The sequence below is a fragment of the Clavelina lepadiformis genome, chromosome 1 (genome assembly GCF_947623445.1).
Source record: "Clavelina lepadiformis chromosome 1, kaClaLepa1.1, whole genome shotgun sequence".
In the NCBI taxonomy this organism is placed as follows: Eukaryota; Metazoa; Chordata; class Ascidiacea; order Aplousobranchia; family Clavelinidae; genus Clavelina; species Clavelina lepadiformis.
Window position 1 is genome coordinate 3,406,544 of NC_135240.1, and position 26,804 is coordinate 3,433,347.

The 26,804-nt window shown below is 38.1% G+C and overlaps 1 protein-coding gene across 2 annotated transcripts; it reads right to left on the reverse strand.

Moving 5' to 3' along the window:
* Positions 1 to 9,805: 9,805 nt before the first annotated feature.
* Positions 9,806 to 15,656, reverse strand: LOC143460645 (uncharacterized). Of its 2 annotated transcripts, XM_076958240.1 has the most exons (10): positions 15,525 to 15,656; positions 14,943 to 15,202; positions 14,368 to 14,472; positions 13,999 to 14,087; positions 13,435 to 13,778; positions 12,571 to 12,719; positions 12,311 to 12,398; positions 11,866 to 11,932; positions 11,382 to 11,577; positions 9,806 to 10,739 (listed from the first exon to the last, which is right to left on the reverse strand). In XM_076958240.1, the coding sequence occupies exons 3-9, from the start codon at positions 14,372 to 14,374 to the stop codon at positions 11,473 to 11,475; spliced, it is 849 nt and encodes a 282-aa protein (XP_076814355.1). In that variant the 5' UTR covers positions 14,375 to 14,472; positions 14,943 to 15,202; positions 15,525 to 15,656; the 3' UTR covers positions 9,806 to 10,739; positions 11,382 to 11,472. The 2 variants fall into 2 exon arrangements, with proteins under 2 accessions (XP_076814355.1, XP_076814362.1); XM_076958247.1 differs by lacking the exons at positions 14,943 to 15,202; positions 15,525 to 15,656 and having other exon boundaries at positions 14,368 to 14,541.
* Positions 15,657 to 26,804: the final 11,148 nt, after the last annotated feature.

Genomic DNA, 26,804 nt, shown 5'->3' on the forward strand with positions numbered 1-26,804 from the left:
TACTGAAAATCGTACTACACCCCCTTCAAAGGCAAATTGTCAAGTTGACTTGGCTATCACGTACAACTCTTTTTCGCTTTAAAGACAGTAAATAGGCATTATGCGTGCGATTGCCGCCATCGTTGTCCCAAAGATCAGAATCTCCAATCGAAACGCAAAAAAATCGTTTGCCGCTAGATGGCGCAAAAATCGACTTATTTTATCACGTTATACAGGGACTCAATTTGAATTGAACAATTGAAAAAAAATTGAAAGTTAAAACAATTTGAATTTCACACCTCTGTCAATGTGAACACTTACAAGCGAGGGTCAAAATGCCATTTCGGAAACATCCTAAGCGACATAGGTTCTCCAAGGGTCACCGCTTTTATGAAAGAAAGGAGTCAGTTCCACGTAGCTCAGCTGAGTCGAAACTAAAATGGAAAAGGCCATCAGGTAAGAAAGTCTGTAATAAAATGGTATTATGAATATTGCTGCTGCTGTAGTTGTATTAATTAAAGCAGTTTGGTATACCAAATGAGCTTTGACCCTACCAAATTTGAATCCAAAAAGTAGCAAAACCTGTTTTTTTTTATAACGTTTAAGTGCGTTTAAACTAAAGAAATATCCAAAATGCTAGATTCAGAGATGATCTCGCTGAAACATCCTAACACGGGTGACATTTTGGGTCACCATCTTCTACGACCTCTAGTCAAGGAGGAAAGGGTTCGATTGTTGAATTTAAATGCCTTTGTTGTGACTTTGTTAGTTAGAGTTTCGCCACTTTTGATAAAGTCTCTGGGCAGGAAAATCGTAGTATGTGGCAAAGCAATAGCAAAGTAAACCTTCAGTTGGCCTGTGGAATCATGCTTAGCGGTCTACGCCGGCGATCCGCGCAAGCTTTTTTAAGCTGCCTTGATCTTCCTTCACCAAATTTGAAGCGGCTGTCACGTTACTGCAAGAAAACTTCAGACTTGGTCTCGAAGTGCAACGAAGACGACATGAGAGACAGGCGAATTAGTCTGAAGGAGCGGAACTTGCGCGTTGGACTTCCTTCAAAGGCAAAAGTGTCGGTGGAAGCTGATTCACGGTAAGAAAAACAAACTGTTATGACACTAAAATCTATCAAACATTTTATTAGCATCCTGTGAGCTGGTGCTTTTCTTCCTATTGAAATTGAACTAACCATCACACGGTACCGTTTTAGTAAGTAAAACCTACTTTGTATATGGTACATCAGTTTTACGTCATCTTAATATAGACTTAACGTGGGTCTTGCGGCAGCTTCTAAGCAACTAACCCAACCCGCAACACAGGTTGTAAGTGTTATGGCGGAAAATGTAACACCAAAAAAGAGCATTATTGCAATTGGCATCGACTGATGTGAGGTCAAATGACCAATTCCCAATAGGGGTTCCGCCAGGTTAGCAATTTAATTTAAGTTTAATGTGAGTTACTTACTTCTCAATCGCAAATAACTGCAACATTTTCCGGTCAGCAAGCTTTCATCAACAGCTACTGTACCTTTACTTATACGAATGTCGTATACGTGTTACAGGAAACATGGAACGTACCTTGGGTGAACAACTGGCAAAGGACCTGCAGCGGGACGCGATCGATGTCGACGTTTTAACGACCGACAACGATTCCAAGTTCTTCGAAGGTTTTTCAAAGCAAATGGAAAATAGCCAAAAACAGCAGGTTTGCACACATTTCGTTCACTTGGTCGGCGCATGAAACAACTAAAACTGGGCACGCTTTTTCCGGCAAGAGACACGAACAGAACCGTAGCGGCGCGATCCCAAAAAAAGTTTGCATTGGAGTGCCAAAGCAGACTTTTCGCTGAATATAAAGTCTGCATATTAAAATACGGAAATAACATTGATGAAATGGCGCAGGGTGCGACTTGTGCTTGACGAGCACGCGAAACTAACTTGCAAGCGGGCAATAGCAAAATATTTCAACAAAACAATTCTGTCAAGAATACGTCTTGGCAGAAACACAAATAAGGTTGAAAGTGTTAACGCTACACTGGCAAAGACTTTACAAAAGGTCGACATTTTCAAGTAACTATGGCTGGGCGTGCTCACCTGGCTGTGATATGCCGTAATAATGGCCTTGGCAGTGGGATAGCAAGGGCTTGCGCAGCTTAAGGCGTTGGTTTGGAAGTGGGTTCTCCAGCAACGAAACGCTTAGCTGGTCTTCAGGCGGAACAAGTCCAGGCTGGATTGGAGAAAGACACTCCGGCAGCTCGAAGGCGACGAAAGTTCTGCAAAAGTAGGAGATTTAGACAACACGAGAAGCGTGCAGTAAGGGAGACTTATAAAAATGACTCACGTAATTATCGTGTGAAGTAGCGTTTAAGGCCAAAACATGCACGTTTTAAAGTTGTCATGGCCAAAGCAAAAGTGGTTTTGCAAGCAGCGTTTTCTTGCGTTGTTAATTTCGGCTGGCTCCAAACTTAAATGGTGCGGATTGACACAAAGACGGTCATGGCACGCGTGACTTACGTGAAGTTTGCCGGTAAGCGGTATGGGCGACTGATCCACCAGTAGCATATAAGCAAGCCGGTGTGCGCCATATCGCTTACCGCCAAAATTCATGCATCCTAGCCATAACTGGTTTTTGCCCCAACCCAGCTAAGGCAACAAGCGTTTGGAGCGAGCCGAACTTTCTTAAATGTTAAATTTTCAATTGCGTTTCCAATCACCTGCATTGTGCATTAAAATAAAGAGTTACTTGTTCTAAAGTGTCTGGTTATTCCGATTTAAAGCTGTACGCTCCAAAACTTGCCCAAAAGTGCTGTAAAAACACTCAATGCAACAACAGGGCTTTGTCTTACCAAACCAAAAGTAATATAATAAAAAAACAAGAAATTAAACATTTCTAGACACCGAACACTTCTTTTTTCCAGGTTTTTTTTGCTAGGCAGCATTACAGCAAGGTAGGCTAAAAGCAAAATTAAAGTTTGAACAAGTTTAACATTTCGCCTTGCAATTGCTATAATTTTGCTTAAAGGGTCTGTAGGTCCATTTGAAGCCCTATCTAAAACCGCACTGGACCGGAACCATTGATACTTTTTCTATAGTGACGTCTTGGATAAGACCTTCGTAACAATCGCCGGGTTGCCGTTTTAAAACTACTGAAAATCGTAGTACACCCCCTTCATACACTAAAAAAAGCCTAACAATCTAAAAAGAATCAAAAATTTTAACAGCTACGTTACACAACACGCCTTAATGTGATGTATAATTTAGGTCACCCTTAACTCATTCCTTCGTTATTCACCCTGGAAATGTTTTATTTTTCACCGGGCCCGCCAGCATTGGCTCCTATGTGACAACCCTCAGGTACAGCAACTGTTTGTTGTTGCCGTCACTGCGCGCGCCATACGTTTTATGAGTCGAACTGACGTTATCGGCGATAAGCGACGTTATCGGCCAGTTAATTGCGCGAATTAGAATCTGTCAACGTATTTCGTTTTTACGGATTTCGATAAATTAATTATCGGTCTTTTCGAACTCGGCATTATTACGTAATTAGTGAACCTGGGTCTCCGTTATATTCAGCAATACATTTGATCAATGATGAACATCACAACATCATATCATGACTTGAAAGACTAAATCACTCCGGACATACATTACCATTGGCAATTAACCCGGAGAGTTAAACTTTTCACGAAATCATAATTATTTTTAAAGGTAAAGACGTGAAAACCAGTACAAAGTGTAGTTGTTTGGTTACGTTAATCACAATGACGTGTTCGTATCCAGCAGAAACAATTGCTGCCGTTTTGTTTGATTGAAATTGAGGTATGTTATTTTACCCGCTGAGATCTATACAACAAATTACTTCAGGTCAAGTTGCAAGTCTAAACCTATGGAATCAGTTTGGTGGGCCTGCTCGTAAGAATTAGTGGTAACAACCTGAATAATATCAAAATAAATACTTATCTCTGAAGCCGTCTTACTTCAGAAGATTCCAATGTGGTTTGTTTTGATCCGGCTGGTCTATTCCCCGTACCCACGACGCTATCATCGTCGTAATTTTTTTCCTTTTCATTTTCATCACCTTCTTGTTCCTAATGCAGAGATAGGTTTAAACCGGTAAGTTTTATTTTTGCCAGTAAAATTGACATTGTCTTTATTATTTTATCGATAAATGCAACCAACACGATGTTTCCTCAAACGGAGGTCAGACTGCTTTTGGTCCTCTTCTTTGCGGTTCTTTCCCGCACAATTCTCTTCCCCTAGAAATGATTTTCAAATTATTTAACACATGTACCTGGTTACATAAGTGCGCACTTGGTTACACAAGCTAGTGTACTATACCTGATGTCACAAAGTCGACCATCTCAATGTCAGTCATTTGGTTCATATTCAATGTCGTTAATTTGTTTATTGATATCGCCTGTAGAAATTAACTTATACATTTACTTTGGCTTCTTTTTAGCGATTTGGGAAACACTATACTGTACTCTAACTGTTTTTGAGCTCTATCTGATCAACGACTATGGCTAACCTGAAAATAGTTAAAAAACGATAAAACATTTGGTCCAAGCCAAGTGTGTCCCTTAAGCTGTCTGGCAAACTGAACAGCAGTACATGTAAATGATCTTTTAGTCTTCCAGCAAAAAGGGATGCGTAATATAGTTAGTTCCCATTTTACAACACACTACACGAAATTAGAAAAAAATGACCTAATATTGGCAAATACAAAAGAAATGAGCGAAACGGAGCGTGATGTTAATTGACCGTGGGATACTAGAAGACGCTTTGATGGAAAACGTTATAAATTATACAATGGGGAGTTTAGAATTGAAAAAACAAAGATATGCGCCCTAGAAAGTTAATGATGCAAAGCCTTATACAAGTGATACAACTCGACTTGCTGTATTGTCAAGAAAACGTTCCTCAATGAGCTTGATTGAGGCGCGAGTACCAGGATGCGCGATATTACGGAAGAGTTCAAATACAGTGCGATGCGCCGCGATTCCCCGGTGAATATAACTGCAAAATTCGCGTCTTCTTTGTGACTTCTTTGTGGTCTGTCATTCGTGATGCCGCACAATGGAGTTGGCGACTTGTGACGACCTCACGACCTCAGTGCAGTTGGAAAGTAACAAGTCAATAGTTACCTTTATACTGTTTCCAGAATGGAAGCGAAGATACAGAATCAATGAAAACATCCGAATGGGCAACGGCTGCATTATGGGTCCGCGAAGGTTTCCCCTTCGCGCGTTTCCAGATTTCTGTCGAATTTTCCCACCAAACACGCGACCGATCGTTTTCGCGCGTCTTGTGGTAAAAATAGATGCCAGGTCCTATTTGACAATAAACTGCGGGGAAAAAATGACGACCAATGAACCAATGTCTAGAAATAGGTTGCTAGGTTTGATAAAACCATAAATTTTACAAAAGAAATGAGAAAAATAAGGCGTAAAGTTAATTCGCTGTGGGTTATAGACCTAACGATCAAAAACATTATCAATCATACCATGGTGAGTTTAGAACTAAAGAAACTAAGAAAGGTTCCCTAGAAATGGAATGATGCAAAGCCTAATACAACTGACACAACTCAAAAGCTTTGTTTAACTTTTCACCCAATTTTACAAAAGGCATTTGGTAAAACGTTTGAATTGGAAAGTGACCCCTAAAGAACGCAACAGAAGCTGTTTTAGCCTGCCTGCAAAATAATAACAGCCAATGTCGGCGGTTTTCATTGGTTTGCCGTGGTAAATCGCAACCACTGTTATGGAACAACAACAAAGTACGTCTTGTACTAAATGATGAATCAAAAACGCTTTGCCTACAGACCGTTTAGAAACATATTGGATGAATAATTATGTTAATTGCTGTTTAATATTCTAAAATCTAAAAGAACCTATTTCCTTTAGTTGCGTTAAAATGTTTATGTATTAGTGAAAAAAAAGCAATGAAGTGTATTCCTTTATATGCATAGGCTTTGTGATGCAGTATTGTGTGAGATATGGCAACGAACTATGTGTATTTTATAGCAAATAAATGTCAATGTTTATCGAGATAGTATGTGTAAATAGGATTAATTCTTGTAAATATTTTGTATTTCATGTAAATCATGTAAATTCAATCCCGAAGCTTGGATTTCCCACCTTGAACATAAATTTTCCCTTTATCAAATCACTTCAAAAACTAATCGTCACATGTTAGCGGTAGAAGCAATTCCGGCTACAGACCTGGGGCTACTTCGTTTACCTTCTCATAACTGTTACGACATAAGAATCAATGAAATCTTGAAAAACTTTGATAAACGTGACGATCAGTTAGATTTTTCATTGGCCGATCTGACACTTTATGTTCTATCTTCCAAAGATTTAATGCGCGAATTAATGAGTGCAGTAGGTCAAGAGAATCTTACTCCACCAGTTAATAAACGAATTCGTGCTAAATTTCTTAAGTGGTCATCACCAGACGTCGCAATTGAGAACACTGCTTCCACATCTGCAACGTGTTTCCTGTTTGCAGGGATGTACTTGGAAAAGCTAAGCCGCATCTCACCATAGCCTCTCTTGTGGCTCTGTGGAGTTGAGGAATTTTCTGTCTTGTTATCATGTGGGGCAAAATGAGGCAGTTAGCAAGATCTGTTATGAAACCTCGTCGCTTTGAACCTTGTGAACAATAAAAGCAACATTCTCTCGGAAGGTGCTTCTCCATAGAGTATAAAGAGCATGTGTTTTGTCTCTGACCGTGTTATGAAGTTTTTCCCGGTGAACTACAACTTTCAATAACTTTCATTTTAAACCTTTATTGTATTCGGCATGCTATTCTTCCAATCAAAAACTTGAAATCAATGATTTTATAGTAGGGTTCGTTTTTCCCTTTTAAAAGCTTTGTCCGTTATGGGATTCGGTGGTGGTAATGGTTTTGGGATGGCCTAAGCCAAACCCAGTCTTTCAGTTTTATTGTCTGACTCCTATGATTGTCTTTGACTCCGTTGCGTTTACTGTCTCTATATTGCTTCTTAAATCAACACCAACTTCATAAGTTCAAATATGCTATATTGTCCGAATAACTTGTCCGAATTAGTTGTATCGAATTAGCAATATTTACACCATGATCCCATTTTCTTAATAATTCAGTAATAACTTCAATTTAGCAGAACAAGGGAAATAACTCAGAGAAGAGAGAATTTCCACGAGTAAGTGAAGAGAAGAGTACTAGCAAGTCCTGAAGGGACAAGCCCTTGCAGAGCCTCGCCGGCCAGAACATCCAGCATAACTATTTGAACCAAGCTTAACGTTTTATATCATACACGTCAGCCAATCAGCTAACGCCATGTTAATTTATCGTTGCTACGTGTATGTGTGCTATCTATTATTCTACGAATCTACGTCATCCAAACATTTCATCAAGTACACTTCAAACTTTACGCCGGAAAACAACGCTACTTGAAATACTTCAACTACCGTCAGCACGCTACAAGCTTTGCACATTATTATCTGCCTGGAGAGAAATCAAAACTATTGCAATACCAATATATATAATTATTGCAATTATGAAATTGTCCGAACGCCACAGTCCGTTTTGCGCATAAACACGGAAGTGCACTGTTTATTCTTATCATATCTTTGGGAAACAATGTTACCATTGTTAAGCCATTTATCTTTTATGTTCGCAGTCTTCTAGTTTTTAGTGAAATGTTCATTAGCTAAGAGACAAGTACAGTACTTCCTCGATTATCCGTACCTCGTTTAACCGGCATTCGATTATCCGGCCGAGTGATCAATGACTTTGGGAGGTCGTTTTACTTCGCATGATTGCACTTGCAACTATCATATGCGTGAGATTACTCTGGTTTTTATTTTTCAATTGACGTTGAACCGCCGCCGTAACTACTACCGATTGAATGGTTTAGTGAGGTCCTCCGATTGGACCCGGAGCGGCTGGCAACGGCCGAAAAGACGATCTAACTTGATCATTTAGAGGAAGTAAAAGTCGTAACAAGGTTTCCGTAGGTGAACCTGCGGAAGGATCATTATCGAAACGAACGGAGGCTCCCGCTCGAGCTGCGGCGGCGTCGCCGGGAAACCGGCCGCCTCTCGCGCTTGTCGAGGTCAAGACGCGCCCGTTGAGGCGCTCGAGGATTCCCTCAGTAACGGCGAGTGAAGCGGGATGAGCCCATCGCCGAATCCGGTCGCTTTTGGAGCGCTCCGGAATTGTGGCGTATAGAATTCGTCTTGCGCGCGTCGCGGATCGCCCGCGTCCTTCTGATCGAGGCTTCGTCCCATAGCGGGTATCAGGCCCATGGCGGCGATTTGCGTGCGTGCTCGGTAAAAATACAAATTCAATTTCAATTTCAAAGTTTGAAGTGTACTTGATGAAATGTTTGGATGACGTAGATTCGTAGAATAATAGATAGCACACATACACGTAGCAACGATAAATTAACATGGCGTTAGCTGATTGGCTGACGTGTATGATATAAAACGTTAAGCTTGGTTCAAATAGTTATGCTGGATGTTCTGGCCGGCGAGGCTCTGCAAGGGCTTGTCCCTTCAGGACTTGCTAGTACTCTTCTCTTCACTTACTCGTGGAAATTCTCTCTTCTCTGAGTTATTTCCCTTGTTCTGTAAAATTGAAGTTATTACTGAATTATTAAGAAAATGGGATCATGGTGTAAATATCCTAATTCGGACAAGTTATTCGGACAATATAGCAAATTTGAACTTATGAAGTTGGTGTTGATTTAAGAAGCAATATAGAGACAGTAAACGCAACGGAGTCAAAGACAATCATAGGAGTCAGACAATAAAACTGAAAGACTGGGTTTGGCTTAGGCCATCCCAAAACCATTCCACCACACCCCAAAACCATAATATGTTGGCCATGGTTTCATTTCGATAAACCAGAGGTTTTTCGTATAGCGGACCTTGAGATGTCAAACGTATACGAAATTTTTAGAAGTAGACATTTAGGTAGTAGAGTTATTGCAATCGAATGGTTTTAACATAAAAATTAAACCCACTTAAAAACCTTAAAAAGAGTTAGATTCTCACAATTTTATCCACGTCAATTCCAATCATTAATCATTAAAGTCGAAGTCAAAGAAATACGACTCATTTTATGGTATAGCCATAGCGGTAAAATGTTCATTCCTCATAGAAAATTAGAAATTCTAAATCATCACGATATCTAATTAAGCCTAACCGCGAGATCGACCGATCGCGAGATCTTGGGCTTAACTTTTTTCCCATACAGCTGCATGACGCCACATAATGTTATAAATTGGATGAAATCAAATGAATCATGTTCAATATATGACTCTGAGTTCTGGTCGTTTATCAAAAGAACGTGTTTTAAAACTTAACTTCAGATAGCACAGCGGAAACATTTCCCGATTTTGCTGTAGGCGGCGCCTTATTTTTTTATGTTGGGTCAGTCCTCAAATCGCTACCATTAAAATTAAAGTAAAGCACTACAATAGCCACTTTAAAATTGATAACGTCCTGGATCGTTGCTTTTGCCGTCACCCGCTGCGGTTTTAATGATTGTTCACTATTTATTAATTTCTTCTTTCACTCGAATTTCTGTTATAATTCCTCCCTGCCAAAGTTTTCTCTTCTATTGACTCGTATAATTTGTTAATTGTATGCGTTTGTCCAACCGTGTACCATTTTTGAGGTCATGGTTTCTTTGCACATGCTTTAGTTGTCTTTGATAAATGGCCGCCCAGCCAATTTTTTATTATTTCAAGTCAGAAACCTTTAATTTGCGTTAGATGTTTCCGGTGGTAGCTGTAGAGTCAGGTGAACATGTTATTTAGTTTATGTCTGTATTTATAAATAGCCGCAGATCAATAACCGCATTTCTCCGCATCAGGCTTGTATGTGGAGTAAGGACGAGAATGCGATCTCTCCAATGCTGGGCTGCAAGGTCACTCAAAAGTAGTCGGGAAGCTTCAACAACACGCATCAGGTCGCATGGAGCTGGATTTTGTGTCTGGCTGGTGTTGGAATAAGCTGCATTTCGATTTCAGTGAGTTATCTCGCAAAATTGTTTCAAAATTAAAACTTGTAGAAGCAGTGCTGAGGCTGATGCACGTGACAAGGTTTGAATAGGTTTGAAACTACACCGCGGTTATTTTGCGAGTGACACAAAAAATATTGTCTACTAGTGCATCAAAAATTCAAAATTTGGCTTAAAAACGTAAAGTTTTGAAAAAATTCAGTAACTTTAAAAAATCAAAACAGTTGCTAGAACAGAGTTTAATAAACGACACTGACAGCGTTAAATTGTTTCAAAAGAGAATCTTCCTCAAAACCCCGTCTCCGCCAGTGCCCGAGAGAAGCTGGAAGTTCTTGAGGACGACCGGATATCTGATAGTCGGGTTCGAGTAGGGACCACTTGGGTATTTGGAGGTGGATAGGGGCGAGGCAGCCCTGGTTAAGTGGGACGTCGTAGCCCACCATGCACCGGAGGCAGTAGATGATGGCAGACTTGCTGATCGCTCTCGGCGCGTTCAACTTGTTTATCACCATAGGGGATGTCCCCTCGAAATCGGTTGTCGCGCTTCTCGATATGAGCTCCTGGACCAGGTGGATACTCTAAACAGAAAGCTTCGTTGAAATGTCTGTGATTGATACAGTTGTGACGTCACAAAGACACTTAACTTCTGGTTAGCGGCAACTAGCGCCCTCAAGTCGGCCAGGTTGCCATGGAGATTGTGGGTCCGGCTGCAACTAGTGAATTCTCCTGGGAGCGTGAGAAACGCGGTTACTTCTGTGAGGAAACAAGTAAAAACAAGTTCAAAAGCGTTTAAAGCAGGGGTTCCCAACCTGGGGTCCGTGAGTTTCTTGGTTGCATGTAGGCTACTTTATTTCTCTATTGTTTGTACAACGAAAGAAGAGAATCATAAATATTTTAAGACACTATTTCATTGAAATTTGCAGCAGCTCTCAAGTATATCCGATATTACAGTAAATATCCCTCAATAGTAGGTTATGCATTAAATAACAAGACATTTTCTGATTGAATTCTTGGCAAATTTTAGGTACGGGTCCGCAGGCTTGAAAATTTATTAAAAGGGGTCCGCGACTAAAAAAACATTGGGAACCACTGGTTTAAAGGTAATTCTGACTCATTACAAAACCAGAAACCAATTCGTCATTTCACACAACAACTACCATGAAACTTTTCAGCATCATATGATCCGAGAAAGCACATCATCCAGAACATTATCACATAAATCCCAATCACATCCCAGCATCAATCGCAAGCTTCTTAAAATGTTTCAGTAGCGGTTGGTTAACACAAACACCGTTGCTACACAACCATGAAATTTTTGAACATCATATGATAAACTTCGTGATCAGATCTATAACATTTATCACATCACTAAGCATATCACATGATCATACTCACGAGAGTAAACAGGAAGATGAACTCCTCCAGCACATGGATGATTGGAAACGATGCAATCTCCTTCATTGATCTCTATCGCCCACATCTGGTACTACACGCCATCCAACATGGCCCCTAGACGGCCTGGGATGTGAGGAACGTTGGAAACAAGACCACCATCGGGTCCGAAAAGAGCGCACGAGAAGTCAAGTCGTTCCTGTCGATTCATGTAATGTTACACAATAAACAATGAGTGTTCTAATGACACAGAATGATCAAAATAGAACTACACCTACTCAGTTATCAATAACATATTTGCACAAGACTATACAGGACTTTCAACGACTGAAGCACAGATAAAATGTCAAGGGCTGAGAAATCTTGGTGCAATAAATTCGCAGAAATAAGACCAAACAAATAAAAGCAGTGTTGGACGATTATCTAGACCAGTAATGTATAAATAACAAACATGTTAAAATATGACGAGTTCAAGCCAGACAAATACCTTAATGTTAGTGGGTATTGCTGTCCGTTGTAGAATCCTACCCATCTGTTCTGCAATGCTCGTGAACCTTTGATGTCAAAGGTCAGAGGTTATAATATATTGATAAGACCAGTGATCCCAGTCTAGCACACACACAATAAAAGTTAATCGGGAATGACAAATAACCCAACCTCCCTTGCAACTACCCCCATAATCATTGCATGCATTGGATATTCAATTTCCCAGTTATTGTCATTTGGGTAAATAGTCAGTCATAAAAATCGCTTCGAAAAATTCAGTCCACAAAATAACACCTATATATTTAAAATAACAGAGAATGACCCAGAACCCAGCCACACCTTACAACTACCGCAATGGTCATTGCATGCATTTGATATTCAATTTTCCAGTTATTGTCAGTTATAAAACTTGCTTCCAAAAACTGTATCTACGAAATAACACTGACCTGTGTGAAAATATAGAGAGTTGGATGGCGTTCAATTCCTTGCCAATATGCTTCGGCTTTCCCTTCCCTACCATGATGGTGACATCACCTGAATAAGTGAATTTTCACAAAATTACCATTTCTAATAACGGCAAGCTACAATGATGTTGTCAATCTATCATGTAAGAAAGAGACTACCCTCATCAAACTCTAAGTGGTGTCACCATGATGTCATAATGCAATACATGGTCATACGCAACCATGATGTCATAACGCAATACCTTTCTTAGTCATCTCTGCTTTGCAGTCAGATTCCACCAAGATTGTGCTATTCTTGTCGATGATGATCGCTGGACCGTGAATCACCTGACAGGTCCTCAATGAAATGGACGCTAATGTCGAGATGACCTCCATCGAAATAACTTGACATCTGCACAACACATGCTTTATTATGACATCACTTATTGTAATAAACAGTCGATGCATGCAGTTGACGACATGCATTTGCTCTTATGTCTGGTAAGATCTTATGCAGAGAGAATCAGAGCATACTTAGGTGTGTAAATTTTGCCATTTTAATTAACGTTTAGTGACAGTAGTAGCCTAAACTACGACCAAGATACCATTTGTAGCATGTTATCTTCACAATTGCTTTATAAGTTACCTCGGATTGATGCAATTATGCACGGTTTGTGATTTAATCACTTGTAATAAGACAATAGCACAGCATACACATAGGTGCAGCAATAAAAATTTAGCATTGATATTTAACAAAACTTTACATCATCACTAGGGCAACCAAAAGTCAATATGGTCAATTTTTTTTACCTGCTCAGAATGCTATGAAACAAGCACAAAACAAATTTCAGCTTTGTACGACGTGTGGTATAGAAGTTATTAGGTCAGATAAAGTCAAAATGTTACGTTAGGTCAAAATACGGTTAAATTGTTTCGTTAGGTCTTTTTTTAGGACAAAATCTATTGAACTTGTAATTTTGTAACCATTTTGTAATATTATTCTTCCGTTTCTCTCTAATCTTGTACCGCAACAAAATAAGGTCAAAATTTGCAAATTTTAAGGACAAAATTTAAAATTTTTAGGTCAAAAAACTGGTTGCCCTAATCATCACAAATCATATTGTTACCTGTCGTACAACATTTGCTCTGGCAACAACATTTCCAGACACAGATTGGCGTCACAGTTAGCGAATCCTCTTACTGAAGCAAGTGATGCCTGGGTGGGCCCCAGCAGATTCAGGGAGGACTTGGGCTGACAACAAACAATCCCAACCGGAAAAATTGCATAGACCAGACCTTGCTGCGACTGTGTCGATGTCAAGCTGTGATGAAAATGTTCAACTGTCATAGAAATCAAATAAAATAAGACAACATATTCTACTGTAAGTAGAAATAATGCAAAACGAGACAAGAACAAATGAGACAAGTCGTCTTTCTCCAAATTTTGAACGTCCACTTTAATTTGTAAAAGCTAAAAAGGTAAAAAACATCAAAAAGCTTGAAAGAAAACAAGATAGTAAATACAACATATACACAAAAATATAACAAAGCATGTAGAGTCCAAACAACACATACTAGTACATATCGGCACATTGAAATAAAAACAAACTTTGTCCTTATGTTGACATTAACAGGAAAATTTGTGCCATTGTTGAAGTTTTGCTTTAATTTAAGATTTGAAAACAAAATACCTGTGGTGCTTGTATGGTGACACCAGCTATAGTAGACTTGAACACATGCTCATATTCCTCACCGTATCGACTTAGATCTGTTGATGTTCCTGTGTAAATAGTGTCATAAATTTCATCACAATTTAAGTATTTGCATGTCACAAAAACATTCTTTATTACAGAACAAAGAACTGGTCAGGATATTCACAAATTCTATAAACAAGTGTCGAGCCACACGGCCACAACACCAAGCACTGGAATAAATGGCTGGGATACCACGATGACAACACAAGGACATAACTTACATAATCTTATTAATATTTATCTAGCTTGTGCATGCATGCAACGTACATGCTCACACTGATACTGGATATATTAGCGGCACCATACCTCTCATGTTGTACCCAAATGCTATGTTGGTCTTCAAATGAGGTCATAGCGTACCACATAACGCCACCTGCTGGGCCGGATAATATTGTTCTACTTTCATTGAACCTGAGCATAGAGGAGTGTGAGATGTTATATTTTATATCAGAAGATGTAATCCCAGGATGGGCAACAGTTTTGAACAAATGGGTTGCTTTGGGTGTTGAGTTTGTACAGGCAGGCACAACCATATGCACAAATAATGTCATAATTAGTTTGAGTCCTCACTTGTTTCTATTTCTAGCTACAACAGCATGAAACAAATAAACTACTATAATTACATACAGAAGTGAGGCCTACTTGAGCTCTAGTCAGACACTAGCTTAAGCGTATTTACTGTAATAAAACTAACGGAAAACTAGAAAATCAGGAAGGGGAAATTTGAGTTTTTTGGTTGGCTTTAATGGGAAAGCAGATCGAAAAGGTTAAGAACCGCTGCTTTAAATCAAAGTAAAAAGTGGTAATAAACTCATCTCTGATTAAGTATTTAAAACCATAGAAACTATAAAATAAGCAAAGACGAAAAATACAAAACCCACATTTAGCGTCACCAGTGGGTAGTAGCTTAATACAACTGCATTGTCAACTGGAAATATCAGAGTTGATCAGCTTACGAGGTTGAATAATTTCAGTCTGGACTAATTTCCAATGTAAAGAAGATCTCTCCAACCCTTAGTGAGAGCAAGTGCCATTCTTTCACCTTTCCTCTCAAGGAGAGCATTTGTGGCGACCGTCATTCCAATCCGGATGAAATCGATCTTACTTGAGTCGAATGATTCGATCATCATAATTTTAAACTCTATAAAACAAAATTAAACTATGTATACATAATTAGGCAGTCTATCGAATTAAACAATAATTCTTAGCAGTGGTTTTCGCCAAGTCGACAAATGGTTAAACTTGAGGAAATGAAGGGAAGCTAAGTTTAATTAGAGACAAAATTACGGATATATTTGTAATTAAACACCAGCCTTGAAATCAAACTACTTTTCATGATAATCTTTTTAGCCTTGTCAACGAAGCAAATTAGTAAACTTGAAACAACTATGAGACATAAAATCATCAATTAAAATTATGATAAACTTTACCATATTGGCTATATGTTTATTTTTGTCACAAACCTCTTCCATAATCCTTCAAATTCCTTCCCCTTGTGTTTACTTTTCTGATTCAAAATTTTTTTCTTCTCAGAACTTACTCAGCATTTATCATGTTAAGTGTTTCCTAAAATCTAAGCATAGTGTCGGAGTGCGTCCATTATTTTCTTTCATGCCATAATAGAAGGCACTTGCAAGGCTGCCTGTAGAGTTAGGCCGATACAAACCCAAACTAGAATAGATTCGCTGAATATCATCTGCATTCAGGTGAACACAAATACTAGGCTAACGATATCGAAACTGACTACAAAATTATTATATTTCCTATATTTATATTTTCCAGGCTAAACAAACCAGGGTCAACATTTTTCATACAGCCAGTGTATACAAGTTCTTATACAGCCTACTGAAGGCCATTTACTTAAAAATTTTGCTTTTCAAATATTATTCTTTTTAAACCAAACAATTCTTCACCAACTACACTGTAAAAAATCTTTTCTAATTATAAGTCAGTGAGACAATTGAGACTAACTATAAGCCATACTTTTCGTTGGAAGACTAACTATTAGTCTCAATTGTCTCACTGACTTATAATTAGAAAAGATTTTTTACAGTGTAGGCCTAGGCCTATACACTGGAAAAAAGTGACCGTCATTAGGCCTAGTCCAAAATTTTTATCATTGTCTAATAAGACGCCGATTTCGTTGAAAAAACATTTCCCATACTTTATTGTGGTCAAGTACCCATAAATCTGCCAACATACAGTTTGCAACGCCTTTTTATGGCTGACTACGTCCCACCGATGCACTGGAAACAATGTTGGTTAACTAAAACCCATCATACGATGTGATTGGCGCTTACTTCGTTATAAGTGTGAGACTAGTGGCTTAATCTCATTCGTGTCATGTAATATATGGAACCACTTGACACAGTCAGAATTACTGACTTAATAGTTGCTGTTACCTCGATAAATATCGCATTAATATTGAGTTGGTGACATTTCATCACTGTTTAAAAACTTTCTCATTCGTGCAATGCCGTAAATTTATGAACATTTCCACTAAATGCAAGGTTGAAAAAGGTCGAAACAACTTAAAAGTACTCCTGTGTAAGTACAGTAGGCGGACATTTTTTTACAAATTTCATTACCCAAATTTCTTTCCTCAAAATATAAAGAGGTTTCTTTTTAATGATCTGGGAATGCCAACGCGCACAAGTGCTACGATTATTTGATTCACTTTTCAAATACAAATACGACATTTATGCTAACAATCACAACAAATATGTTCAAAATAACCTAAATTTAAGCTAAAATATGTGGTTCCTAACCTATATAATAACAAATTTCATGTACTTTGTTAGAACAAATTCAAACAGAAATAAAATCAAATAAACCCACTTAAATCGATTATTTGAGGTATTAAAAGTTTAATGTTCAAATTATAACATGAAAAACTTGTGGACTCACAATATGTGAATATTTAATTTCAAACAGTTCATTTTGGCAATTTCGTAGCGTAAGTATTTAAGACCTCGTCCTCTGGAATCACTACATACTTTCTAACAAGAGACACGTACATAGTTTCACACAACATTACCAATTCTAGTCTCCCAAAATCAGGAAGAGCATCTTGAACGTATGTAGCAACAAAACACCGAATGTTATATTTGTGATAAATATATCAATTAATGTAATATAAAATTGTGTACGACATAGAATTCTCATCTATCGAATCAGTGAAGCATAAAACCGCGTGACGTAATCTATTGCTTCCCTGTTACTGTGCGTGCATTACGAGTCATCACTTATCAGTCGTATGTTTAACGCCGCAACATGTCTTTATGCTGTTGCTGTTACAATGTGTTTGTAATGAAAAGTGGTATATGGTACCTTAACCTGTAAGGTTTGCCCACTTCCTTACAAAGTCTGTTTACTCGTGTATATCTCAACAGTGAACTTTGATAGACTTCAGCAATAATGACACAGGAATGACAACTGTATAGTCGGATTATATTTGAAGTTTCTTTGAACGATTACATCAAGATAGAACATTATGACAGCAACAGCATATAGACATGTTGCGGCGTTGAACGTACGACTGAAAAGGGCTGAATAAATCAAAATGCACGCACAGGGGAAGCAGTTGATTACGTCACGCAGTGTTATGCTTCGCTGATTCGATAGACGAGAATTCTATGTCGCACACAATTTTATATTACATTAATTGATATAAGGTACCTGTACCAATTAAGGCCCACCTAACACTTTTTTGAAAATAACTCAAGAACCACAAATGAAAATAGACTGAAAAATCGTATTCTAATAGTTAGGGTATATGACTACAACATATTAAAACCACAATACCTGAAAACCCCCCAAAAAATTTTTATAGAGAAATTAAAAATTCCAAAAATTGGGCCTTATTAGGAGCATGTGGCATCCACGAAAAAAATGTCACATTTTTATTATCAGAAAAATTTTTGCAAAAAAAAGTGCATTATCCTTTTCAATACTAAGTTGGTTGTTACATGAAAACTTCAGCCGGCTGACTACAGTTCATTTAACCGGCCAAATTCTCACTTACTTTTTTTCTAAATTAACAAAACCACCTTAACTGCAAATATCAAATTTTTGTTGTGCTCTAGCGAATCGGGTGATCACGTGAAAAGGATAAAATCTGGTAAACCATCATGAATTTATATTAGTTTTTATATAGGGATAAAATTTTTCTTTTATTTGCACGGGTTTGCGAAATATGAGAAATGGGCTTTATTAGGGACCGGGCCTTATTAGGCACAGGTACCTTATTTATCACATGTTATTTTGATTTATTCGTTCAATGAAGCTTCAATATAATCAGAATATAAAGGTACAATTAATTAATTGTCGAGGTGTACAATTAATTCTAAGATTAAGAAAAGCGAAACAACGACCTGAGACTCATTCACTTCGAGGACATTAAACTATTCAACAGAGAAACATTGTAATTGAAGTGGTCCCCCTTACAGGCTAAGGAACGATAAACAATCATTTCATTACATATTATACCCCATGTTCTTCCAGAGGAACGAAGGGTTTCTATAAATGCTTACATTGGCACATGAGTCAGATAATGTTGTTTTGAGATGATGTTAATACTTGGAAATGCTAATTTAAATAGCTGGAAATAAGAAGAAAACAATAAAGGCAAATGAGGTTGGGAGATGATGTTGATAATTTTCAGTAAAGCCAAAAAACACTGGTAAGTGTCACAAAAACAATCAACAAACTCACGAAGCACAAAGGGCAGCATTCTTGCCAGTTTTAGCATTTTGGACGCGGACTGACACAGTTTTTTCTCTTTTTTGATATGGTGAGACATTATCTGAGAAGTTATATTTGCTGTCTCGAAATAGCAGCACGGAAAACTTGAAATCTTTTCATTTCGCGTTGAAAATGCTTATTTGTTTCTTGTATAGAGTAGTTAAGCATAGGAACAATAGCATGCGGCAAACATCCTTCCAGGACAATGTGCATTACATCTTGAGGGGAACAGTTAAATGGATTAAAATACGATATATCGAATAAGGCTGCCCTTATATTTGCCCCCCACTGCCTTGAAATTTCTGTCAACTCCTTGCAGTGCTCTTCGTGCGTTGCGATATCTCTCAAGATAAAGTCTTCTTCCGATGTTTTTGTTTATTTCCTCCGTAGCTGTCAAGCAATAACGAAACTTCCTGAAGACGAAACCCACACCTTCTTTTATCTCCATTATTTGATGGGCTGCTGACCTTTCAGCTAGATTACCTGCCAACGATTTTTTGATATCTAGAGATTCGTTATTTGAAGTAACGACCTCAAAATCTTTGCTACAGAAATCTCGCAACTCATCGTAAAACTTTTGCAAAACCACATCTATACCATGCTTGATAATATCTGAAGTTTTTGCAATGGCTAGAAGATAAATCCCGAAATATTTTGGCCGATGGTTTGGAGGTAAGTTATAAATTATAAATTGTACATCGTCATAGTAGAGTAAAACTTGCAGGGTGCTAGGGTAACTTGAACATAAAGGGTGCTCTTGAAATACGAAACCAGACTTACAGTTGATATAGCATCGGTGTATACTAATTTCTTCGTTTTACTTTAAAAAAAAAAGGTTTATTTTTCAATAAAGAAAGGATTGTGGTTCTTACAGGAACACATTAATACAAAACGTGGAGCGTTAGGTATTCATCTCTTTTCACTCATTCCAATCGCTTTCATTGAATATCCAAAAGTTATTTCTTGTGGCAAGCTAAAGCCAAAGTTTCTAAAGAAAATATTTTCTTGTAAATGTGCAGTTTTGAATTTTTCATACTGAACGACAATCGGATGTATTTACTTCATAATGCGATGGACGGTAGTTTGATGATCACTGGAAGTTCCTTCACTTTCGTCAGTTGATAGTTCAGTAGTAAGAAATCGTTCGGTTATACTTTTCGTAAATCGTTCGGCTGATATTATTTAAAGAAATTTTTGAAACTCAAAAAAGTCATCAATTGTAGCCTGTAAATAGAAATTAACTAATTAGAAAACTATAAAACTAATGAGGAGAATTTGGAGTTTCGTGGTTGGCTTTAATTGGAAAGTAAATTAAAAAGGTAGAGAACCGCTGTTTTAAATCAAAGTAAAAAGTGGTAATAAACTCAACCTTTATTAAATATTACATATACGTTTTAATCAACGTTTTCATCTCAACTTTATCATCCACTGCATTGATCCTTGTAATGAAAAAGTGGTATATGTTACCTTAGCCTGTAAGGTTTACCCACTTACACTACAAAGTCTTGGTACGAAGTTTCGTTAACTTTGTTGTTGTAAGGAATGTCATGGACAGAATGGTTCAGTACCGAGATACGTCAATTCTATGTGACGTCTTAAAAAATAAAATTGTATTTTTAAGGCGGTCTCATTAACATGGATATGCTATTATCGGGTATTCCTTTGCTATCGTCGTGTTCTTTATCACTTTGAAGCTAGTAAACAACCATCTTCACAGCACATTTGACTCTGAGGAGCATTTGCTGAAAAGAGGTGCTAGTTCCAACAAAGGTAAATCACTGTGTTCTATCCTAGTAGTGTTTTTATTCTGTATTTATAGAAACCTACGATGTGTAGTCTGTAAGAATGCGGTCATATTATAAAAATGGTCATTAATAAGTTCTTAACGTTGGTTCAGATGTTCTTCCTGATTAGAAGCAATACTACAACTACCTTAGCAAATCAAACTGCTAGTATTGACATGTAAAACTTAGCTTAGTTTTTAAGAACAGTTCAGATGTATTTATTAGTGCATTTGATTGTGTGTATTTATATATAACCAACAATATCAACCTTGCAAACCCTAAATTTGCCCCTTACGTTCGACATCTAGCTGGAACTTTTCAAAGTTTAGTGCTTATACGGTCATTGGTGTTTTCTGAAAATGACATCTACACCAAGGAACACCAGGAGCAATAAAATGGGAGGTAGAATACACCGACACCGTAACAGGAGTGAAAGCCACCAAAACCGTACCGGATGACGTGCCTTCGCAGACATATTATGTTGCCATGTAAGAACGATAAATTTGCAACAATTAAGTGTTTAATGTGTTTAGGCTTTGCGGATAAGAATGGAATATAAATGTTTATTGGTTGCAAATATACCCAGAATCGCCCCTCTTTCGCCAAAGTTTGAATCCACATGTGGTTTAAAAACTTCTTTCAAAGAATGAGGATTGGAATACTGTTTCATCCCAATATGGTACTTTATGGTTTCACAAAAGAAGATTTACCGGCAGAAATAGTGACTGGGTAATGGGTATGTTAAAGCCATAATTTGCTTCTTTTTACTTTGACATGTTGTTTATGAAGTTTGTTTTTAGGTAATTGCACGTTTCATGAAACCAGTTATAACTATCATAAATACCGGAGCACACTGGGTGTTTTTGGTGAGATTCAAATTCAATGTTTTAAGATTATTCGTAACACTAGCTATCTGCCTGAGGACTATCACCATGCAGCTACCATTACATTATTTGCAGGCAATTGATGTTGCTAACGCTGAGGTTTTCATATATGATCCACTTGGGAGGGAAAATACCATCGCTCCAACCATTACAACTAATTTAACGTAAGCTGAAGCTCTGATTAAAACATTGGCTTGTAATCTGTCATGGAACGGTGCATGAAATTTGCCAGTGATTGACAAAGAAGTTTTATTACTATTAAGAATTATGCAGGTGGTATACCGTGGACATATAGGATTTTAATGTAGCCGACAGTGAGTCAATAAGGACATTTGTGCTTTCACAAATAAATTTCAATGTTTGTAATATTATCACGCCTATCACTCGGGCTCACATGAGCTTACATTTCGGGTTCTGTACTGTACAAGTATTTATACTGTACTGATATATTTCAATTGTAAATAGATCCTTCCAGAAGTTTACAACATGAAATTTAATAAACTCAATGCATCTTACGAAGATGCAAAAATGGTAATACACAGCCACAATATACAACAAGATACCCACAGTTGTGGGCCCCTTTCTATCATGGTAAGTGTTCAATCATACAAGATAAACCCCCTAACTCATATCTTGTATATTGTGACAAAATATTATAAACTTGAAATCGCCTATCCACTAAAAGCTACTTCTACGTTATGTTTATGTAGGCTGCCCAGCAATACATGAAAAATGAATTTCAAGAATTTAGAGAGGCTTCCACAGATTGTAATGCAATACGCATTGCATTTGGAAATATGCTACTGAGACATTGTGGGAAGTCCATGCTTTATTTATTTGGGGTCCCATTAATTCAATGAAAAATAATATTATTTCACTTCATGTTTTGTTTTAAGATGAAGAGAACCTTGACGAATTTTGTGTTCATTGTTCGAAAACAACATCACGGAGCACTGCATGGGTAAATAGTTTTCGCCTGAAGTTGTTCAATGTAATGTCATAACAGGCTTCTATTACAGCAATATCAAACTGTTTTGCTTATTTATCTTTCAGTATGCATGTGATCAATGCTGCCGCTGGATCCACGAATTCTGCTCCGCTGAACCGGCAGAAAACGAACAGTTCTTATGCAAACATTGCACAATTTAATTCATGTACTGTAATAAAATTCTTTCCAGTTCTTAACCTGTTTGTGGTACAAATATAAGTCAGGCAAGCGTCCACTGTAAATGATTTATTGAATTGAAGGTGTTGAAGAAAGTACTTTTAAACAATTTCCTAACTACAAAAACGTTCATCTGTAAATGTGTTTTCTTGAACTCGTGCAGTCGGGAGACTTCCCAATTGAACGTGGGTCACGTGAATGATTTCACAATCCTTGGAGCACCGTGAAATGGTCTGCATCAAAAATCCTAACATGCAGTAATAATGTATGGTTAAACCACGTCATTTTTATGTCCTTCAATAGCTTACTAAGCAAATCACTATATACCTGTAAAGTACAACTAAGACAATAAGGTAATTACTAATTAACATGTGAGGAAAAAAAAGTAATTGGTAGCAGGCATTTTATCAGAAACACCACAAATAAGTAGTTCAACTATAATTTTATCATGTACTTGCATAACGTATTGTGGTTTTGCATAACTCAACATTCCTGTGGCACTCAATTTAACTTAGTGTGTAATTTGTGGGGCTTAATTTCCGTAATATAGGAAATGTATGATAATTTGGTACTATGACACCTTATCGAAAGACACTTTATCGAAAGACACTTTATCGAACGACACCTGATCGAAACGACAGATGATCGAAAGACACTTTATCGAACGACAGTTAATCGAGCCGACAGTTGATCGAACGACACTTTATCGAACCGACAGTTGATCAAAACGACAGTTGATCGAACCTCAACCTCTATTTCCTATCCGGTGTTGGAATGTCTTCCACCGGGTTCAAGATGACCTTCCACGAACGAATAATAGCATTGAAGGATGGCACAATGCGTTCAGCAAGCGTGTCTCAATATCCCATCCGACGCTTCGCAGACTCGTCAAAAAAATTAAGCGGGAACAAGGTTCCAACGAAATGTTAATTGAGCAATTGAGTGCTGGAATCGATGACCCACCTCGGAAGAAGCGCTACGACGCTGTCAACAAACGGCTGAAGAGCATAGTCGAAAATTATGACTCAACGAATATGGACATAAAAAGTTATCTTCGAGCAATTGCACACAACTTGTAATTAAATGAATGCGATTGAAATGTGCACTTCGTCAGTTGTCGTGCTTTTAACAGTGCATGTCGTCAGTTCTTTTAATAAATTGTCGTTCTTTTAACAGTGCATATCGTCAGTTGTTTCGATAAATTGTGGATCTTTTAACCCCATCCTAACCAGGCTCGCGAGTTTACTAAAAAAACTAGGTGTGGCCAACCCCACACACATTTGCAATCGTTAATTACTAGAAACCTATGCGTCGTAGACTGATGAGATTATTACAGGTTAGTAGAAACATCATCTGGCTTCCTATATATCATAATTATAAAACTAAAGAAAGTGAATTTAGTGTAAATTAGGTATTTCTAAAAGTGACACATTTCTATAAATTCTTCTTGTTACGCCGCGCCCCCGCTGTGAAAAGAATAGTTAGTCAAGTTATTGGTGCGTAAATGAGTAATACGCTTCAATGCGGAGAGAGAGCAAAATTATATAAATATCACAATATCTCAAAAATTACAAAATCCAACTTTATCAAACAAACATGGACAGATAGCTGAACATTTTTTATGAAAAGTCACCAAATTTTAATTTTTGTTATGACTTGTTATGAATTTTTGTTTGCCACGTTTTGCTATGACTGTGTGCGGGAGAAGCAACAGTCGATTCGATCAACTGTCGCTTTGATCAGCTGTCGGTTCGATAAAGTGTCGTTTGATCAACTGTCGGTTCGATAAAGTGTCGTTCGATCAACTGTCGTTTCGATCAGGTGTCGTTTCGATCAGCTGTCATTCGATTAAGTGTCTTTCGATAAACTGTCGTTCGATTAAGTGTCGTTCGATCAGGTGTCGGATAATTTACTGCACAACGCAAACTTAGTGTTTAACAGGATTTAATTAAAAAAACATGATATATTTCATTTCAAACCAGCCTTTTAAGCATGACCTCTTTATTGTCGATCAAACCTTTAGTAAAAAAAGCTGTGGTCTTTCCAGTCGTAGGCTACATAGCCTAACCCATGACTTCTGTGATGTCGACCCAGGCTTCATTTTATATGAGCCATGACCCTTCCAATCTCGAACCAGGCTTCAATTTACAGAGCCCATGAACTCTGTAATCTCGACCCAGGCTTCATTATATACGAGCCATGCCATGACCCTTCCAATCTCGAACCAGGCTTCAATCTACAGAGCCCATGACTTCTGTAATCTCGACCCAGGCTTCATTATATACGAGCCATGACCCTTCCAATCTCGAACCAGGCTTCGATTCATACGAGCCATGACCCTTCCAATCTAGACCCAGACTTCAATTTATACGAGCCATGACCCTTCCAAACTCGACCCAGGCTTCAATTTATACGAGCCATGACCTCTGTAATCTCGACCCAGGCTTCTGAATTTCAGCACCAGAACTAAAGTAGTTCAACATTTACTGACGTTTGTGTTTCCACTAATTGAATATATCAGTAATGTTGAATTTATAACAAGAGCAATAGCAGATAACATTCTTTGGTGCTTGTACTCAACAACTAAGTCAGAATATAAACCACCAGGGTTATCGTAATTCATTCCACTCGTCAGCCTTCCATTGATACCTGAACATCTTTTATGCACCCAATACTTGCACTTTCTGCATTGAATGGAATTTCTCCCTACTCTCTTCCCACAAGTTGCGCATGGATCAACAGTACTGACAACTCCCTTCGACGATTTTCTACCAATTCTCATCGCTTTGGTTTTATCGATGTTCACCTTCAAACCTTTGCTTTCCAGTGCGCTTTTCCATCTAACAAATTTCTCCTCCACCTCTTTCCAGCTATCTCCTACGAGAACTAAATCGTCAGCATACAAGAACTCTTCCATTGTTGTTTCCAAATCATGTGTCAGAGCATCCATAACAATTAGGAAAAGCAATGGGCTTATCACTGAACCCTGGTGGACCCCCACTTCTACCTTAAACCATTCTGACATTTCGCCTTCGAGTTTCACAGATGTCTCAGCTTCCTTATACATCGCCATCACCGCTCTAACTTCTGGTTCCATCACACCTTTCTTCCTCAATGCCCACCAAATCACTTCTCTGGGAACACGGTCAAAGGCCTTCTCCAGATCAACAAACACGAAATACAGCTCCTTCTCAACCTTTTCGTATTTCTCTATCAATTGTCTCACAGCAAACACGGCATCAACTGTACCTTTTCCTGGCATAAAACCCATTTGGATATCACTAATTTCAACTCTCTCACGAATTCGCTCCTCGAAAACTCTTTCCAAAACTTTCATTGCATGTTCAAGCATTTTCAAGCTTCTATATCTGGTACATTCCTTCACATCTCCCTTCCCTTTGTACAAAGGAACCAACACACTCTTTCTCCAACTTGCAGGCATTCCCTCCCCATTCATCATACCTTTACCATACCAGGGACTGGGTAAAACCTGGACACCACGCAATCCGCGGATCGTCCATGGACCGTTGAAAATGGACGATTTTTGCGTAAGCGTCCATGGACGTTTTTACGCAAAACCGACATTTTCCCTTAGTCGTCCATGGACGGTTGAAAATGGATGATTTTTGCGTAAGCGTCCATGGACGTTTTTACGCAAAACCGACGTTTTCCCTTAGTCGTCCATGGACGGTTGTTGAAAAACTTAAGGGGTCCCTACCCTTTTCAAAGAGATAGGCTTTTCAATGCAAAGTACATTAAATCAAGACGCTCTTGTCGCAAATTCACATCATAAACCTACACTGAATTTTTGCTTGCAACGATATCTAGGTTATGACTATTTGCAGTCTTAATTTGGACAAAATCCATGTACTCAGTTTTCTATAACAGCTACCTAAACTTTACAGCAAGTTTTAAACTTAAAAATTCAGCACAAATTCTCCAAAAAAGCAAAAACTCAAACCCACAAAAAATATACAACTTAGCCTAGACCTGCGACCAGCTGCCGCCAAAATAACAACAAAACTTGTTCACAGCGACGTCACATGCGCATTGGACCGGAAAACTTCATACTTTTTTTAATATGACGCATTGAGTACGAACACGTAATAATCACTGTGCTGCCGGCTCAAAATTGTCTTTATATTGGGAAGTGAGCCCTTAAATAGC